Source organism: Acyrthosiphon pisum, chromosome A2, assembly GCF_005508785.2.
Source record: "Acyrthosiphon pisum isolate AL4f chromosome A2, pea_aphid_22Mar2018_4r6ur, whole genome shotgun sequence".
Classification (NCBI taxonomy): domain Eukaryota; kingdom Metazoa; phylum Arthropoda; class Insecta; order Hemiptera; family Aphididae; genus Acyrthosiphon; species Acyrthosiphon pisum.
The window spans coordinates 62,009,822-62,030,212 of NC_042495.1; the positions used below are offsets into that span (position 1 = coordinate 62,009,822).

The following is a 20,391-nucleotide window of genomic DNA, read 5'->3' on the forward strand; positions in this document are numbered from 1 at the left end:
ATAAGTTTGTACCAATTTTTTATTTGATTCAGTCTCTAAGAACTCAATATTTTTTGTGTTATACATTATACCTTAGATGTTTCGTATATTTTAAATGGAGATGAAGAATGCTTTTAGTCAAGTGAAAGTTCATTAACTGTACATTGGTTAAAAAAACATGTACCTATGGTGTATCATTTGAACGATGTTACAACTAAATAACTAATAATACAACAAATAATAATAATTTAATTTCTCACTTAAAATCACCGTTTAAACCACCTTTCACAATTTGATGCATATGCGATCTCCTTGGGATTCCACTATTTCCATTAGAAATTTGAAATTCGTTGAAAATCATAATTTAAGAAGATGTATGCGATTTTAATTTTAATTGCATTTTCATCAGACATGTTATATATTTTGACAGTTATTAACGGCCAATATATAATATTTTACACTTTAATTTTTATGACTGTATCAGATGTAAACTGCGTTATGCGAGTGAAATGGAATATTAAAAAAAACTTGGTATTAATATCTTGTCATAAAATATTAAAATGTCACTTATTCCACGGTTCATGTTGTTTAAATTTTAAACACGCTCGTGAAATGTTAAAAAAATAATAAAATTATAGCTTTATACTTATCGTGGCAAAAAGTATTGATTACTAATATATAATAATTCAATGATATAGGTCTACACACGCAATATTGTTATAAGCTTAAGGGATTAGAAGAATTTCTGATTATTTGTCCCAGAAATAATTTTTATATCATTCGTGTTGGTCGATTAGCGTGGGGGGGGGGCTGAAATACGGTGGTTAAACATACACGTATAGGCAGTTTTGATATTGATAATAATAATATTACCAAGTATACAGTGGATACTGTTTTATTATTATTATCGTCTGATTGTGTATTAATAAAAACGAACAAGTACGAAAATCCACGAGAAACCTATATTTTATACATATATAATATAAAATATATAAATATTATGATGTGTTCCATGTACGAACAATTCATAATAATTATTATTCACTTCGTTGATTATTAATTAATAATTATTATCATCATTATAATATTATTATTACGAGAACGATTATGACCTGCGACACAGCGTGCGCCAGTACCTATCCTATAGTAACTAGTTATAAGTTATAATAACACATTAACACTATCCGTCTCGTTTCGTATCGTCGTCGTCGGCGGCGCGCACGCGTTCCGCCTCGCCCAGCGTGCGACGTTGTCTCGACCGACGTCGAGGGCCTCCGCAGTCCGCGTCCGCGCAGCCAGCAGTGTTCATCCGGCAGCCGATCCGTGTGTTTAGCGTGGTGTTAGCTCGATCGCGCCGTCGCGCATTTCGTACGCCGCGATTTTAGAATCGGTTTTTATTATTATTTTATCGTAGTTATATTTCACCGGAATGTCCGAACTGGATTGACGTGCGCGTCTACGTTTTATCTTTTAACCCGTTCGCAGACGAATAAACTATGCTGTCCGTCATGAACGATCTGCCGGACGTACAGCATCAACCGCCCGTGAGTCCAGCGCACAGCACCGGCACGATTACCCGGAGGTTTAGCAAGGGGTTTCAATCGTGTCTGAAAGGCGCCCGCGACGATTTTGACGATTTAGATGTCAATCAAGGTAAGAAAAGCAGGATGGCCGTGGTTTACCTTCTTATATAATTAATATAATTATGCATACATCGGTCGATTGGTATCCTTTGATCCAAACCTTTTTTCCGAGTCGTTTACTCCGAAAAAAAAAAACGCCAGATGCTCATAAGATCTTCGATACTGAAAGTTATTTGTTCGCGATCTATTAAATTTTCCAGTCCTGAGTGAAAGTTTTCTTCAGTTCCCATATTTTTATTAAAAAAATTCGAATTGAATCACCGGTGGTAATAGCTGGGTAGCCAGTCGCGTTGTGATACTCCCGAATTTTTCAATTAGCGGATGTTGCTACTAAATGCATTTGAATCTTAAGGTTACTGGGTTTTATATGCTTGGCTGGGTGATTAATGATTATATTATGACTCTCGACAGTGATTTAGACAGATTTTTGAGGTTACTCTGCTCAATCAGAGCGCGTAGGTAAGCCGACGAAACAAACAACCGAGAGAAGATATGGTCGACAGAGAAAGGAGAAGAACAGTATTAGGAGTAATATCTAATATTATAATATTATATTTTTATAACTTATTTATGTTTGTTTATTGAATTATTATATTATATTTACATGTGGTGTAGACTGTAGTGGTGGGGCACGGTTATAATATATAATAATATAATAATATAATACTTGTATTAATGTATTATATTAATGTGCTGGATAAGAGGGTTTTTGGACCGGATAACCGGAAGTTTTTAATACGATAATCTGACGACGGTGGCAGACCGGAAACGGTTAGGCCTGAGCTCATTGTCAAACTGGTCGTTTGTAAAGTTCATTTTTATATATTTTCTTCGCTAGTCCGCGCGATTCTGCCATGTGGCTAAACGCCGTTTTGTTTAACATAAATCCAAGTAAGAGAATCTCAGAGTTCGTCTACCACATGTCCACACGTGTATCGTGTATGTGAGTTATAACTTATACCGTTTTTTTAATCGCAGAGTCACCAGCACGATTCACGACATGTGGTCGCCAAGGGATTCAACTATTAATTTAACAGAATTGCCAAAAACTTAAACTTGCTTGCAAACATAGTAATACCGTTACAATTTACTTTTACTGTGATTTTTAATATCATAATCTAAAGTTCATAAATTACATAAAAATCAACACGTGTAGGTAATGGAAAGTAAAAAATAATAAATGTTATCTGTTATAAGTTATAACATTAATTCGACGGTTATAAATTCTGATAGTTATTGAACAGACTGCCAATAATTATTATTTGGCCGTTACCCGTTTGTTTTGTTATTATATATATAGTTGATTATTATCTCTGTGAAATTGATTTCTAGAGTTTGATTTGTTTTTGTTTTTCAATGATTGTGGTTCAGAGGTATAGAATACAAATATGTATACATTACACAGTTTTATATTGGATAGTATTTAGTCATTTAGATGTTTTATTTATTTAAATAAATTAGTAAGTTCTGTGATATAACTTATAACATATAATAATATGTAAAATGTAATCATTAATATAACATTGTACACTATGTAGTATTACTTATTAGAAAATTCCTTAACTTTTCCAACAAGGTTAAATAACCGCTAATTGAAAACTATCATTAACCGTCATACATTATGATACATAACATGGAGTATGTATTTTAGAAATATAACCGAAACACATTCTATAATATCCTAAACAAACTTTGTACTGGGTATTAAAATTTATAGAAGTGTTACTGTGTTAGGTATTTATGTGTAATCGTATTAAGAAAAAAAATATTTTCTCATGAATGTAATCAGAACTTTTTCAAAAAGTTACACTGCCCGAACTTTTTAAATTACTTTGTTATCTTGTCTCTTTCGTATAATATAAATAAATGATAAATCTAAATCTGAAAACTCAAAATGAACGAGATTAATAAATGTAGGGACCAAACAATTACATATATTGCATAATATATTCATGAGTTTTCGTATTTTCATTTGTCGGGACTTGTAGAAACACGAGCTATAATTAATATCTACTGATATCCGAATAAAATAAAAATGAACGCCCGTGAATTAATGTAAATTTAACTATGCCCTTGTTATTTTCTTTTTTCACTATCGTCATGTGGGTCAAACGCATTTCGGCACCCATTCTGTTTACCCGTTTACCCGCTATCTATGATGTGTATTGCCGTATGGTAATAAAATAATTGGCACATTCCACGATTGGTGCAAAAAAAATTGATCAAAGCTACAAGGCACCGGCGCGCGACACAAGTAATATTCAATTTTAAATATTATCGCGCGGACCGGTCCATTGTTGTGGATAGATTTTGCTCGTCAAATACGCGTACTTTCCATGCGACTTTCTCCTATTCAACCAGTTCGACGGTTGTGTGCGTTTTTTTATATGTATCGCGTGTATTACAATATTATACGTATTCACTGGATTTTTTAATGCAACCGTGTACCAGTCACTAAAAGTCAATAATATTTTGCATATATAGATAATTAAAAGTCACGGTTTCTCATTTACACCGATCCATCGATGATTATAATGATTTCTTTTTTCACCGTGTATATTAATGCTTGGTGTGTTCTATACCATTTTTAACGCATTAAATATAAGTTTTATACTTGTCGTAATTTTAATACTTTAAAACTTTATTGAAACAACATTATTAAATATTTAAATTATAATTTACCTATATAGCATAGGTCGATCATTCATCATGATTCATGTTACATCTATGGATGACATACGGTACATAGGTAATATGCATGGTTTGTTCGTTATTATTGAATACAGACGATATATTTATTCTACCTACCTAATACATTCAATTGGTCTTAGAAATATTATAAACTTAATATTCGAATACAACTGATAAATTAATTAATTCTATTGGATACTACAATCGATCTTCATACCGAATTATGGAAAATAATGGAAGATTACTTGCGATTAAACATTTAAAACGAAAAACTGTTAAGAGGCTGACAGGCGCACTATTCGTTTTCTCTCTCTGGCTCACACGCGCAACATAGACAAAATGCATTTACGCAAAATCATTTGTCTAAATATTGTCTCAAAACAATTTAAATATCATTTAAATTTACAACATTTTTTATTCATTTTGAAAGTCGAATACAAAGTCAAATAATAATAAAATATAAAATCAATATGTCATTCCCTCAAAAATATTATTCTCTATCTTTTTTGTAATAGGCGACTTTACTCTAAGATTACTTAAACGCATAGAAAAAATGATTTTGCGTAAATGCGTTTTGTCTATGTTGCGCGTGGGTCAGAGAGAGAAAACGAATAGTGTGCTGACATCCTCTTAACCCAACCTTGAAATGTGGGGTGGTTAAGACATTGAGTACGGTCATCCCTTTTCTAAATAATCTTTCCAATTATCGTGTGTGTGCCATTTAGAAATTTATTTTCGTATAGGTATTAAATTCATCGTGAATGGATTTCAAATGATTTCGAATAATAAAAGTTCAAGATATATATTTTTTTAACTATCACAGTTTTTATGCGTTGATTACAAGGACAATATTTGTTTTTTTTAATGATAGCAATGATAATTGTGCCCGTGCGTTAGGTGATACGTATACCTATTGTTTGTTTTTCGAACCCGCCGACGACAATTAACAGACAACGACTTTATAAAAATATACATTATAATTACATTATTATATAATATAGGTACCCATATAGCAGGCAATTCGGTCGGGTGTTAAGCCAATGCTACTTACCACGATGACGTGACCACGTAGATATTTTATACATTTTTTAATATATAATAATATACAATATACATACATAGTATACATATTTACATTTATACTCCGATATTGATATATTAAACATTTAAGTTCACTCGGCGTTTGTACAGATGTTGCTCTCGTTGTCGTATGATATATCCATGTATTATACAGTATGTTATTTATGGGAAAGTCACCTTAGTGCTTGCACTTACAAATGGCAATTATGTAGAGTAGTTCGTGTAAAACATTTATATTTAATTTATTTTTTTGTACTAAATACATTATTTCTGTACTCCAACGAGAATTTAAAAAAAAATGTTTTTTTACCATGATAGTATTGCAGTATTGACAGCATTTTTAATTAAATTACATAATGTATCCTATAAAAACAATATCATGCTACGGACAGGTCTGTGACCTTAAAATAACCCCTGCGAGCACGATGCTCATAATATAATAATAATGGTACCTAATAACAATAACAAAAATAACAACACTCAACTCGCGACAACAATATAATAGCCATGCGCCTAGGAATTGTTGATGATTCTGCGTGATAAGATTACAAGTAGATGTTAGTTACCAGTCTTCGACTGTTGCCAAATCGGTTTCTATTTTAAATTATTTGAATTAGATCTATTGCCCTAATGAATTTACAATAAATGTGTTTTTAAAAAAATCACTAATTTTTTGGGTCAGTAATAAATCTCAGCTATGGGTATTTTTAAAGTTTTGAATAGTTTTTGTCTTTTTGAGGTACCTACTTTTCAAGTAATGTACCCCATGTACAACGTATAAACAAGGAATCTATATATTTCTAACAGAAACTCTTGATATATTTTTTTTTCGAACGAATCGGCGTGTCTGTCGCTTTCAAACTGTATAATATAGTATATTATACACGGTTCGGGTTTAAATCCGAAAAACTAAAAAGGGGACGAAGCAAAGGAAAACTCGATTATATGCATAATTGCTATGCTTTTACTATTGTCGTGCCTATACAACCATTGTATGTTGTATAATTGCTAAAAAAATCTCAAGGTTTGGTTCATTAGCCGTCGTTGGGGGAGTTGGGTCGACGTTAGCGGATGGACGGACAACAGACGCGTACAATGTTAATTAGCTGACCGAGGACGACCGCGTACGTGACAGACGCCGATCGCGCGCGAGGGGCACTTTTTTAGGAGAATGTATATACATACTATATGCGTGTGTTTAATAATTATTGTCAGTGTTGTTACCGTGCCTATAATAATAGTGATAATCATATGATATATCAAATTGTGATCACGAGTTTGACATTTTCAACGTGTTTCCAAATGTTTTCATTTCTGACGGACTAATATAGTAATATTGACTAATATATAATATGTATTGTGTATTTTTGTATTTGTGTACTAGTTACAACTTACAACACGCTACACGTCGCGCGTACTGCGAATTAGCAAACAATTTACCATTGAAGTCGAAATCGTACCTGTTGTAGCTGATATTTTAATATTTTTTAAAAATAGGGAACTTCCTAGGTCATAGGACATAGATCTCCCATCATAATACTAAAGGACCAGAGTACTAGCCGTATATATAAATATATAGTTATAAATTATAACGTATCACCATAATAATGTAGGTAGGTGTGTGTTAAATATTAGACATTAAAATGCAAAAATCGTTCGACTTCAGTGATAAAAAAATATATATACATACCTTTTTTTTTCCCTGTTTGAACCGACGACGCAGCGGAAACTGCTTCCGCAATGCTTCCACGGATATACATACCCAGGTATATTGATATATATATATTATATATATTCATCAAACAAACAATGAACTTTTACTCTGTCGCCGCTAATAATAATAATAATAATAACATTATCTATCATTCTAAAATCGTCAACCGCTGCTGCCATCCGTATACAGATAAACGTTCTGTTGGTTTTGCTAATAGTCGAGGCAGTGTTATTGTCAAGTAGGATATTGTATTTTTATAGGTTTGACGCAATTGCATATTTTAATTATTTTTGAACAATATAGGTACTAATTAAATATACATAAATATTGTATATTATATTTTTTTATATTATTTTATACTCAATGATTGTATTATTCACATTTTCGTTCATATACGCCATACGGTATGTTAAATCGTGTCTCATATACCTATTTAGATAACGACGAACAATATTACAGCTTGCGTACCTTGGAAAATGGTAGGTATCAACGGCGTTTCTATAAGCGATTGGCTGTTGATTGACTATATAAATAAATTATTTATAATATAATACTGTAGAGCGCAGGTTCTCAAACTTATTTCCCACTTTGAGAAAGACTGCTGTAGAGCTGTAAAGCCTCAATAACCGAAAGCTCAAGGGAAATTATAAAAATTTAACTTAAAAATGTTACGAGTTATATAATATGCCTCTAATACTACTTATAAACACTTAAAGAGACAAGAAACAAAATCGAGTTATGAAGGTTTTCGAGTTATTAGGTTCGGGTAATCGCGACTCGACTTTATATGGCATATTATTATAATAATATGTAATATGTGCACGCGCCGTGCGAACAGGTGTGAACTGCGAACTCGACAATACCTCACCAAATATGTTACTCTCGGTCCAGTGCCTTATTTGGAGAAATGACAAATCGCATTCTCAAATATTAATGCTATAAGAACTCTACTGCTTATAATAATAATAATGGTAATAATAATAGAGTTTTATCGCAATTTGTAGTGATAATTATACCTACTGTGTAAACGAACCTAATAACTATAATAAGTCATACTGCAGCGTTGTCATTGGTAAATTACACTACTGTATAACGACATCCGTTTTCCGTACTATTTTTATGTATATAGATGGTATGAAATTACCTATTCAAATTAAATCTTAGTATCGAGTCGGAGGAACACAGTGGTTAGTGGTAATACCTAATACGTGTGCACCCCTCCCTATAATTGCTCGCTACAGTTTTAATGAATCATATTTTAGTATTCATTATGCCCACTGCACTTTTCGATTTATCTGAGCGCGCAGTGGTTATAAGCTTATAAAGTTACAACTTATAAGTCGTCTCCGTGTAGCATCATAAGTTTTTCTCCGACTTAATAATATCTCAAGTAAACAACCGGTAATTAGGATGGCAACGAATAACGATTGAACGATTATCAACGTTCTTACCGGTAATTTATCAAGCCGCAGTTTATTATTTCAATTCAATAATAATAAACGATTATCGCGAAACGTGAGTAATAAATAATAATAAATATTAATTTATAGGTACATTATTCCTATTAGTTTGATTGTCATAAACTAATAATGGTAGAACTTATAATGCCGTACGGTTTATTAATATGATTTTTACATAATATTTAAATTTTATAGGTATATCATATTATGCCGTATAACATTTATAAATTATAACTGCAATATTGATTACCAAGGTATGTTTTATCGTAAATGGTATATGATACTGTCATTATAGATTCTATTCGTTTTACACTTTACCGTAATAATGAATATTATTATTGTTTCATTTATTTATTTATATAAATTAAGTGTTCAAACATAGAGTGCCCGATCGAAATACAAATTAGGTAGTCGGTGTGCTGATGAGTAACCAGACGGACACGACGTCTCATTCGTTGTCCTATCTCGGATTTTTTACCCCCGCAAATCATAACGCACTTAGATTCGTTAGATTCGAAACTCTCTCAAAACAACTACGGCGTTCGAACCTGAACTGTGGTTTGACGTGGGTGTATGCTGCCATATGGCGAAGAGTTAGGACACGAGTATAATATTGTTATGTTTGCGGCGCATTAGCTATATGTTCGCGTGTCACTGTATTCTAATTTCTAAGTACTACGGGTACGAACGACTAACAAGAGTAACGGCGGAGTACGCCGATGGCTTTTTTACACGTAAATACAATTTGAAAAAAAAATAGTAATAATAAAATAACACGTGCCGGTTGGGGACAAAACGCCGTAGCGGGTGGCGCAGTGCGAATTCTAAACTTAGAAACGGCAAGTGGAAACACACTACCGCGGTTCGCTGTGATAGTCAATACACCCTCATATACATATTTTACAGGCGTAAAACGTGTACAATCCTATATTGCGGTATAATAATGTGCGTTTAAAAGTTAGTGTGAACAGTGTATTATAATAATTATACATATCGATTTATGTGTGTCTCTGTTACCGTGGTGTACCCTGTATTCGATATAATGTGCTGCCTGGATACGCGATGACGGCGGTGAGTCACCTGGTCTATGAATAATGCGTTGGGCGCTTTGAATTCGAATTTATACACTGCAGCTATCGTCGGCGGCACTCGCCAGCAGCAGCAGCACACCGAGTTACCGATTAGGCCGTTTAGGTTAACTTACTATTATATGTGTGGTGTGTGTACTGTTAACGTATTTACGTACACTCAATATTTTATAATATTTATATTGGTAATTGTGACTTGTGAATCTTCGACCGGAGAAACATCTGTTTCGTGTTTGCGTATATCGCACACGGGTAATAATAATATTATCGTATAAATCCGTTTCCGCCATCCATAACTAGGTACTATTGTCTATTATACTACTATAGACATGGTAAGACGGTAACTCCAGACCTGTCGTTTAATTAAATAACTGTCGTTAAATTGTTCATAAACTGACGGTATACATTTTTATATTCGAGTGCTAGACCTATCAAAATCTATATACTGTTTGGGTGCGCTCGAATGACGAATTTTATCGATTATTTTGTACAATAAACGCGCTGTTACAACTTCTACTTCGTTTGGAATCATCACTTACTTAATTACCTATATATTGTGTTCATTAATTTTATGAAACTAGGCGCGCCGATCTCTAGTGGTAACCGCCATTAATTGCTGGTGAACGTTATACACACATACAAGTTGGAGAAATGTTTCTATTACGAGTAGCGTATTAGGAAATAATAATAACGAGCCTATTATGTTATGCTATCGAGTATATTACACGCCTTGTATTTTTTTAATCTAAATTACCCGATAATAGTTGTATAGGCACATGAATCGATAGTGTAGGTATATAATAATAATAATGGTACGTGCATCGACGTGGTTTAAGTGTGTAACTAACACTTCTGCATTGCTCTTGAAATTATTTTATTAGCAGTTAGGACAATGTCGTTGACATCATAATACTAGTTAGCCACTTAGGTATTGAAAATATAATATTTTGGATGCATTTTAAGTTTTAACCATGTACGAGTGTTTACTAGGAACTGCTTACAAGAACAAGATCGTCAGTGAGAAGTGATTGGTAGGCCACCAGCAACCCTTTATTTAATTTGGGTGACTAGGTATTCGTTTATAACCTATAAACTACTATTATGTGATTTAATGTGTTTTCAAAAGTCAAAAGTCAAAACCAAAAATTGCATTAACCGATAGATTTCATAATGTCAAAGTTCAAACTTTCAAAGCGTGCATTTTGTATTTTTCATATCTTAACGATGATTGACTTGCAAGACCTAAAATTAGTTCACTGTCACTTGAATCCACAGCTGGTATTTAGAACCATCGTAACTAATATCATATAATAAATAATAATATTATTTATAAATGCATGTTGTATAAATATTTTATTAATATTTATATATATTTATATATTTTTTTTTATTTTATATTTTTATAAAATCTTTTGTGTTAATAAATTAATAATTATTACTTACCAAAATTCGTCACACGCGTCTATACCAGTTGTATATGTGTAGGTAAAGATATAATATTATAATACTAATATATCATGTATATAGACATGTAGTGACACGTCAACATATAATATTATGTTTTAATTTTTATTGGCGTAACCTAAACCGTAGGTTCTGCAGGTTATTATGGTAAATCGCGGCTATTGTGATATCGGATAATGTCCACTGTTAAAATCGTAATGTGGCATTGTCGTATTGACGCAGTATTGGTTCTGAAATTAGACTTTTTTTAATTATAACTAATAGATTAAACTAATATAAAAATAAATATTATATCTAAACGATTTACCACACGTCCACACCTATGGCCCGGACGCCCCCATATTGTATGGTAAATTAGTAATCGCCTGACCCGATTAGATAATATTTCGATCATACGCTTGATTTCGATTCACCGATCGCGTTTACTGTAAAATGTATTGTCTGTAAAGTTAACTCTGTTTATTGTTACGTACATTATCAATATAATTCATTATAATATCATTCATACCTGTCATCCTAGTCGGCGACTCGTTGATGATGGAATGATGGATAATATTATTATAATAACACCATTATTTTATCGTGTTCACTTGAATTATGGAATTATACTAATCACAATCCACGTCGATGTTTGCACTATCAAACGTTTTTTTTTTTTTTTTTAAGCCATAATTCGATCGGAAAAATAGACCGACAGTCTTGTGGTTATTCTCAGAAACTCTGCGAAAGTACGTTTTGAGGGGTGAGAAAAAAATTGAAGGTTGTTGTCGTTATTTATTCTCCCCGTAACTAACCAGTAAAATCGTGACTGGTTTTAAAAAGATAAAATTGCAAAATAAAAAATAAACTATGAATGGTACACATTCGACATCAAATTTCCTGATTCATTCTTGTGTTTCCGAGAATACAACCCCCAATTGATCAACACTAATTAGATGTTTTATTACAAATTACTTTGAATGAACCAACGGGCAACGAGTGGTAACGCTAACCGATGCATGAGGAATTGACAATAACTTATATATTCTTAAATTTTAACATAGTATCTTAACTACTAACAAGACAATTTAATTATAATGAGTCAAATTAACAACAAAATTTAGTTTTAAATTACTTCAAAAATTAATATTTGATACCCTATATTGATTTCTGATATAATTTCTTTATTGGAATCTTATACATTCATCGTTACGAACTGAGAACGATCAAATTGTGTAGATAAATCTGATAAAAAAATTATTATTTAACTTCAGAAGTAGAATTTAGTAGTTATTATCATTATCCGTGTTATACGAGCTCGTTCATTGAATGATCTTAAATATTTTTATATTATTCTTATTTTATATAAAAGTGTTTATTAAACAACAGCTAATTTAATTATATTGTATTAAATTATATATACTTTATAAGTTTATAATAAGTACATAAATATATTTTATTTTACTTAATAAGTTTATTTTCAATGTTTATTTGAAGTTTTATACTTTTATGTTGAATACTACTGAATAGTAAACTTACTTTTGTTGTTTGTTATTTAGTTTAAAAAAACTCGTATTATAGATGGTATAATGATTTTGATTAATAACAATTAATTTTAATGGTACTTGGTATAATACAATTATATAATTATTTAAAACAAAAAAAGTTTCAATCGAATCTAAAAGCATTATAGAAACAAATAATGGGGTGAAGTCAAATGAATAAAATAAAAAAAATAGATCAATTATACGCAACTATATACGTTATACTATACGTTTAATTACATTTAGTTGTTACAGTATTATAGTAATATAGTTAGACATTTCAGTTTAAAATGTATTTTTACTGTGCATAATAATATAAATCTTTAATTTTATTTTTTAATAACGTCTGTAGGTTTTTATTTAATAATATTAAAAACAATAAGGATTAAAATAATTTCTTTATGTATGGATTTCTAATTTGCTTGATTTTCAATTTAAAATGTATGTTTATGAATGCATACTACGTAGCATAAATCGTTAAGTAAGTATAGATACACTTTTAAAAATTAAAATATGTTTCAATTATTTAATTATTTAATTATTTTTTTACCTCCGATTTTCCAGGCAACCTGCAGCTTTTTTTGCGTTCAATAAAATATGCATTATATTACATTTTTTTTCTGAATTTTACCAACTTTATTATTAATTTAAAAAACTATAAATAGAACCGACCCAAGTCTATTGAATAATAATTTTGTTGTATAACTTAAACTAACCCCTAGGGAAATAACGTATACCCAATGAATATAATAGGGACCCATGACCCATCACTATTTTCAATTTTTCAATATCACCCTATTGCCTGGATGGCTGATACGTTATATAAGGCGAAGACTGTAAGCATTTATTTACTTATTCAAAACCGTATGTCCGTATCTGAGTATCATTTCCTACTTAAACACTTTTAAAATACAATTTTTCGTTAAGTAATCAAAAATCTCGAAAAAATGTTGATCATACTTATTGAAAAGCTGTAAAAATTTGATATGAAAATGGTCGGTTCAAATAAAATAATCAAGTTTTTGTACTATTTTTTGTCTTGAATTGGCGTCACATTATATATTACTGTCACTGAGACTGCCTGCGAGAAAAAAATAAGGCTAGCGTTCAAAATCGTATTAAATACGGTCCAGATACTCCTCAAAAGCTCAAGTTTTGCTTTGGCTAAAAATAGGTCAAAGTTGTATAATATTAGCCGCAAAAAATGTATTTTTGGAACAAAAATTATCCTCCCGGATTACCAAACTAGATTATACGGATTAGGCGAATTGTACGACGAAAAAATTAAAATATATTAATAACGTATAGTCAGACTCAATGTGGTAGATAGTAGGTAATAGGTACGTCGTGCCTGCGATAGGCTGCTGTATAGCATGTGTGGCCATGCCATATGTCCTTTCATCAATCATACGTGTACACATTATAATAATTATAATATATTTTATTGTATATTATATAGTGTTAGCATTATAACCGATCTTGTCGAAAGACACTTCCACCGAAAATCGATTAAATGCCATAAATTCCTCGGCTTTATAATTTAACAAATATATATATTATATATTATATATTATGTATATTGTACATAAGTACATAACCCATATCAACAATTAACATGGGTGTAATAATAATAATGCGCGGGTATATTAAGTTATATGTATAAGTTCACGTATATTTTCTCTTGTCACGATTCATTATTATCACGAAAATATTCTACTCGATATCTCATAAAACGTTAATTATACTAATATACTATGATAATTCTTATTATGAAATTTTACGTTGTCGTTATTCAACTTTTATACAAACACTGTTCTTATGAATCCAATTAAAAAAAAAAATAATAATTGTGGTGAATTAGAACTAAAAAAAATAAAAGGCTTGACCTTAACATTAACGTACGTGTAACAAGAAATCTTGTATGTGTTCATTATTATAATATTACCTAATATAACCTTCCTAACATCATTACATTATTATTAATATTATTAATATTATTATTATTATTATTATTATTATTATTATTATTATTATTATTATTATTATTATTATTTAAATATTTCATGAAGTGCTTTTAGTGAATAGCTTCTTCATCAAGCCAACCATGACCAATGACCTATAATTGTATTATCCCTCCATTGTGCTTATTGTTATTATTTTTTATACAGATTGTACAAATAAAACAAATATGACAAAAAAAAAAAAAAATATTTAAATATTCTTGTATTTAGCAATTATTTCTCAAGTGCTCAAAAGTGCAGAATATATTTTATAAAATTGCATTGCATAATATATAATTATTTTAGAGGTACTCGGTGTTTGGTTGTAGACTTGTAGTGTAAAAAGTAAAAACACTGACAAAACGCAGACATTTTAAAAGCACAATTTCCCGTCGGTTGCCACAGGGTGGTCGAAGACAATATAAAAACCTACGCTTTCCATTTTAAAATTGATATTTTATTTCGTATCGAATTTCGTCACAGTTATATACGCCCAAAAATGGTTAAATGCGCTCGTCGATGACTTAACGGCGGCGTGGGCTTCTCCGGGTTTCTGTTACTCCTCCCCGCCAATCCCGAACGAAAAGAAAAATATAAAAAATAAGTCTATAAAAATTAAAAACAGACTACTTGCTATGATAATGGTGACGAATTTTGAAAACAGTACGAATATTACAAATACGAATATACACACGGTCGCCTCTCTGCCACTAATTGTATTATTATTATTGTCTAAACAAAAATGCTTTTAAGCGCGGCAATTACACGCGGAGAACGAACAGCAATCTGAAATACGGTTTTTACTTTTGTTGGAGTTTTGCCAACCCCTCTTCGTGGCGTCGTGTTGGGAGGGAGGACTTCTAATTATATGTACAATGAAAATAATAAAATCCGTTTCCGAGATTGATGATGGAACGTGTGTATATAATATGGTTGTGGTGTGCACTGTGCATGCATGTGGAGGGATACGAGAACGATAGTGTTCCGAAACCGGAAGAACAATGGGCAGACACAGTGCTCGATCCTCATCGTTGGTCGTTATCGTCTCGGTATCGCCCGTCAACAGGAGACCGGGTTGTCATTTTCTTCTTTTTATTATTATTATTATTATTATCATTATTGGTACGCGTCTTAACGGTAAATGGCTGTGTGCGGGGATAAGATTAAATTTAGAAACCGAAAACAGATGTGTGATTTTAACAGTGATGAGAATTACGAGGCGGAATGGGAGGCCCGGTGTGTATATTATTATAATAAGGGATCGTATGAGCCACCGACTACTGCATCATGCGGGCTAAAACCGTAGGACGCAAAAGGATAGTCGAACGGAACCAGTGAGGAGGTGGTGGAGTGGTTCGGTCTAGTTTCGAGGACCGACGGATACGGGTACAGTATACAGCTACAAACAATATGTTAATATATTTTATACATATAGGTCTACTTACGGCGCCGCTGTTGTGTGTTACCATGTTTACTTGGTGTTTATGCGATACGTCCTATTTGTAGTTGTAGTCGTTGGTTGTATCTAGAACGATTTTGGTCTTAGGATGTTTCTGGGAAAATCTTTTTTCATACCTACTTAATAGTTTATAGCGCACTTAAAAAAATATTTATTTCTACAAAAGCGAGTACGTCAGGAGTGGTAGCAGCTGTATCCCCCGTAACAAAATAAATTAATGATCAATTTTAAACAAACCAACCAACCGAAAGAAATAATGATAGTAATAAAAAGAAAAACAATTGTTTTGTTGTCAAATTGTATTTATGTACATCTATCATGCCGGTAAAACTGAGTAATTTGATGTAATATTACATATAGATTAGATTTTATTGCAAGATCATATCGTATACCATAGTATTATAGTAAGAACAAGAGTGCCGTTGTACTTAGTCTCAAATCCCAATATCCACCTACGACTGTTCGTGTAGGTAAAATATTACTGTCATTATTTCCAATTGACATTTTCTAGAGCTGATGATAAATCTGTTTCCGTGTGTTTGGCAACCGTTAACAATTGATGATCATTTACCAGCATTTTACGATTGCGGATGTTGAGCTAATTTTAAACAATATCGATTGAGAATCGCAGTTACTTTTGTACATAGTTTATAAATGTCTGAAAATTATAATGGACTGTGTGCTGTAAACACGAGAAATATAATATTATATAAGAACGACGTTGTGCTTGGAACCGTTTCAAAATTAAAATAAGACGATTCCGATGCCGCGGCCGTTTGAATAATGGATGTAATCTTTTATTAAACTCTGAGCTTTTAACATTTCAATTTTAACTCGTTGATAAATTTCGCGTACGCGATTGCTGATTCCTCTCGAGATATTATACATACTATATTATCCACCGCCCTCGCTACTACGTCCTGTCGGATGCCGTAGTTATAATCATATATAATATGCGACCATAAGATTTATGTAAAAGAAAATTTGCGGACGCGATAAAGTGCTCGACCGCAAGCTCAAAGGTATATATTATAGACTTATTTTTCGCACGGTAAACATTGTTGACGTGTGTTGATTGTGGTGTGGCCGTGTATGACCTTTTTATAAAAAAAAGCCATCGTGTTTCGTTTTAATATAAATCTGTTGGGGCACGACGTGTGAGCCCGTTGCGTGTCGTAAAGATACAAATTATAATATTAATAATATTATTCAAACAAAACGCAAATAAATATCACGAGAGCGTGTGTGTATAATAAGACATTTTCGTAGGTATGTCGCATGTTAGGTCGTTCGAACACAGTGGTGAAGTCAGACGTCGTGCGAATGTTTGATTGTCTCTCGTGTAAACTTATACTGATGATCACACTCTTCTATGAACCACAAGCTTATAATCTATTATATAATAGAAACGCATGTCATATCGCATCGGCATGTTGTGCAGAACAAAAAACGCTGTGGTGCTCGCTATCGGGCAGCGCAAATTTTTGCGAGTTTATTTTTTTTATCACAATAGTGATTTATTCGCTTATTGGACGAATTATACACACCGTGTATCGGATAACATTAATGGAAATAAAAAAAAAACCTTAAGCTGCTACGATAATAATTGATCGGCACGCGGGAAACTATACAAGTGCTAGCGATCGTTGCCGCCGCCGTCTTGATATATCATTACATATGGTATAAGCCGGTCCGACGGCGGTGTTGGATTCCTGCGTGTATATAATATAACCATATTATAACCATTGTTCGGATAAAAAGTCGCGTGTGTGTTGGGCTGAAAATAATAATAATCATATAATGATGGAAAATAAAATGCCCACGGAACTAGAAACGCGGCGAGTATAATATATAAATTACATTGTATAAACGCTTCCGCCATATACGATAGCGACACACATTCTCGCCGGCGACCCAGTGTGTGTATCGTATATATGTGTTTGTGGTTTAGTGGTTATGCGTCTATTTTCTTCCATTAATCATCACATCGACCTTGGCAGTAGTATGCCGCGGTTCGTTTTATTTGAGTAGAGAAAAAATTAAAACTTTACATCTCTCCGACCTCCGTCTTAACGACCCGTCGCGTTGTATAAGGCCACTTATATGAACACTTGCAGCAGTGAATATTCAAGCATATAGGTAGGTACTTTATTTGGTATGTGTATTATGTACAACAAAATTAAACGTTTTAGGAAATAAAGGGGATGATTCTCAAACAACAATATTACTATAATAATAATAAGTGCCACGATTTAAAATTAAAGTTAACTGTTCTGAACTACTGTGCGGCATGTGCTTATTGTCTTATCCTTCTCCCTACCTAGCAATAACTGCGGAGAAGACGACAAGAATATTATGTGTACCGTGTACCGAACTGACGATCCGCCGACCAAATTCTTCGCGGGACTCGGTTAAGAAGTTGTAATCTTGTGGTGTGTACGCGTACGCAAGTAAACGTCACTAAAAAAGTAAAACATGTCAAAAATATAGTAGGTATTAAGATTAACACTACGCTGGCAAATAAAATAATATAATATTTGTGTACAAAAAAAAATGTGAAACGATTTTATTCAACCGCGGTGGTGCGGTCTGTGAGAGGTCGTTTACCGCGGTCCAATTGTTTTAGGCCGCTTGGGTCCTCCGTTTTCACGTCGTGTACTCTGCGCACGAACCACCCCCGCCGCGCCCTACGGTCAGCGAAAAAACAGATTTACGTTTATTATATATTATATATATATGTATATATATACATATATATTGTCGCAATTTACGATGTGTTCAGATAGGAAAGCCGACACTCAACTGCAGGGTCAAGAAACCTCATTGTTCTATTAGTCATGGCCAGAGTTGCTGTGTCTTTGATCACGATGAGTCTCTTCATCCGCCGGGGATAAAAATTCATCTTAATCACAACGAGCCCGACTGTGTCTGTGTATTACAAACACTCGTGTGCACTCTGTATATTATATTACATATTCAGCGCCCATTCTATAGAACTCGTCATATAATATTATACAAAATTATAATGTATACCTATATATATATATAGTCTGTCTCCGCGTCGCCAGGCCTTTATAATCTCCTATGTATATATAATATGATGTATTGTATATAACTATATAAGTATTACAACAATATCTCATTATGAGACGCGCATTAAAAATTAATGCATTATCGCATTATACGCCCGCGATAATCACGCGAACAAAAACAATAACAATCGAAAAAAAACCATCGTTGGTCGTCCCGCAGCCTCCCGCCGCCATGCGATTCCGCTGTGGTTTCGGCTGCTGTGTGTACCTGCGGCAGTTATAATGCTTAACCCGAATCGTCCTATAATTTTATGTAGATGGGTTCTTTGCCGCCACCGCGTATTTTATACAGGACTATAGGTACGTCATAATATTATTATAAAATCATACGAACGACGTTGCGAAATAATCGTCCGACCGTTTTTCGGGTGCAGCGGGAAGAGCTAATTCGATTTGTCACGCCCGCCGGAAAGGTTTGAAAAGTTTTCACGATTCGCACTGTTGGCTTGCCCGATAATATGTTTCATTTATTTTTTTTTATCGTAATACAAACTCCTCGCGGAACTGCGTAATGTTTACAGTAATAATATACATGCATATATATTAAAACATTATATAATATACTTAAAGGTACCTATCAGTATGCATGCGTAGCGTAAAAACAAATCGAACATCATGATAGTTGTTGTACAAAACTACGTTTTTTATTTGATTTTTATTGGTTCGTTAATGTTTCACACGCCGTGTAAAACATTCGTTTACATATTATTATCGTGGTACGAAAAACATGCAGGTCTTTAACATTTTTTCCTTCGTATAAAACTCCCTCCCTTCCGACATTTAGTTAACGATCATATAGGGAGATACCTAAAGCTACAGCTAATTTTACTATGGGATTATTCGGAAAACGTGAAAGACCACTGAAAGTTTCAAGATCGGCGTGGACAAAATGTGAAATACGAACCATCAATTTTCGTATAGTATGGAAATTATGTCTTCGTGAAAAGTTCGTTTTTACCGATTCAACATTTCAAAACTCGTATATTGGTCGGCCACTCCCGCGAATCTTGAAAAACACACTTGCAACGTTTCGGGACGATATATTTTTTTTCTACATAACTGCGTAATTGTCTGCATGTATATATAAAAAATAAGACGTTGTTCATTGCAAACATTTCGCACGACTTCTGTTTTCCTTCAAATTAACGTGCGCTTTCGCCGATTCACACGTCGGGTCGGTATGTTACGCTTTCGATTG

At 32.7% G+C, this 20,391-nt stretch overlaps 1 protein-coding gene across 1 annotated transcript in view; it reads left to right on the forward strand.

Annotated features, from left to right (window-relative positions):
* The first annotated feature begins 1,045 nt into the window (after nucleotides 1-1,045).
* LOC100169606 (probable Ras GTPase-activating protein) overlaps nucleotides 1,046-20,391 on the forward strand; it is a 62,157-nt gene continuing 42,811 nt past the window's right edge. Inside the window, exon 1 of the mRNA XM_001945666.5 lies at nucleotides 1,046-1,632. Within this exon, the coding sequence (XP_001945701.2) occupies nucleotides 1,476-1,632 (157 nt within the window). The 5' untranslated portion in view covers nucleotides 1,046-1,475. The remainder of the gene's footprint in view (nucleotides 1,633-20,391) is intronic.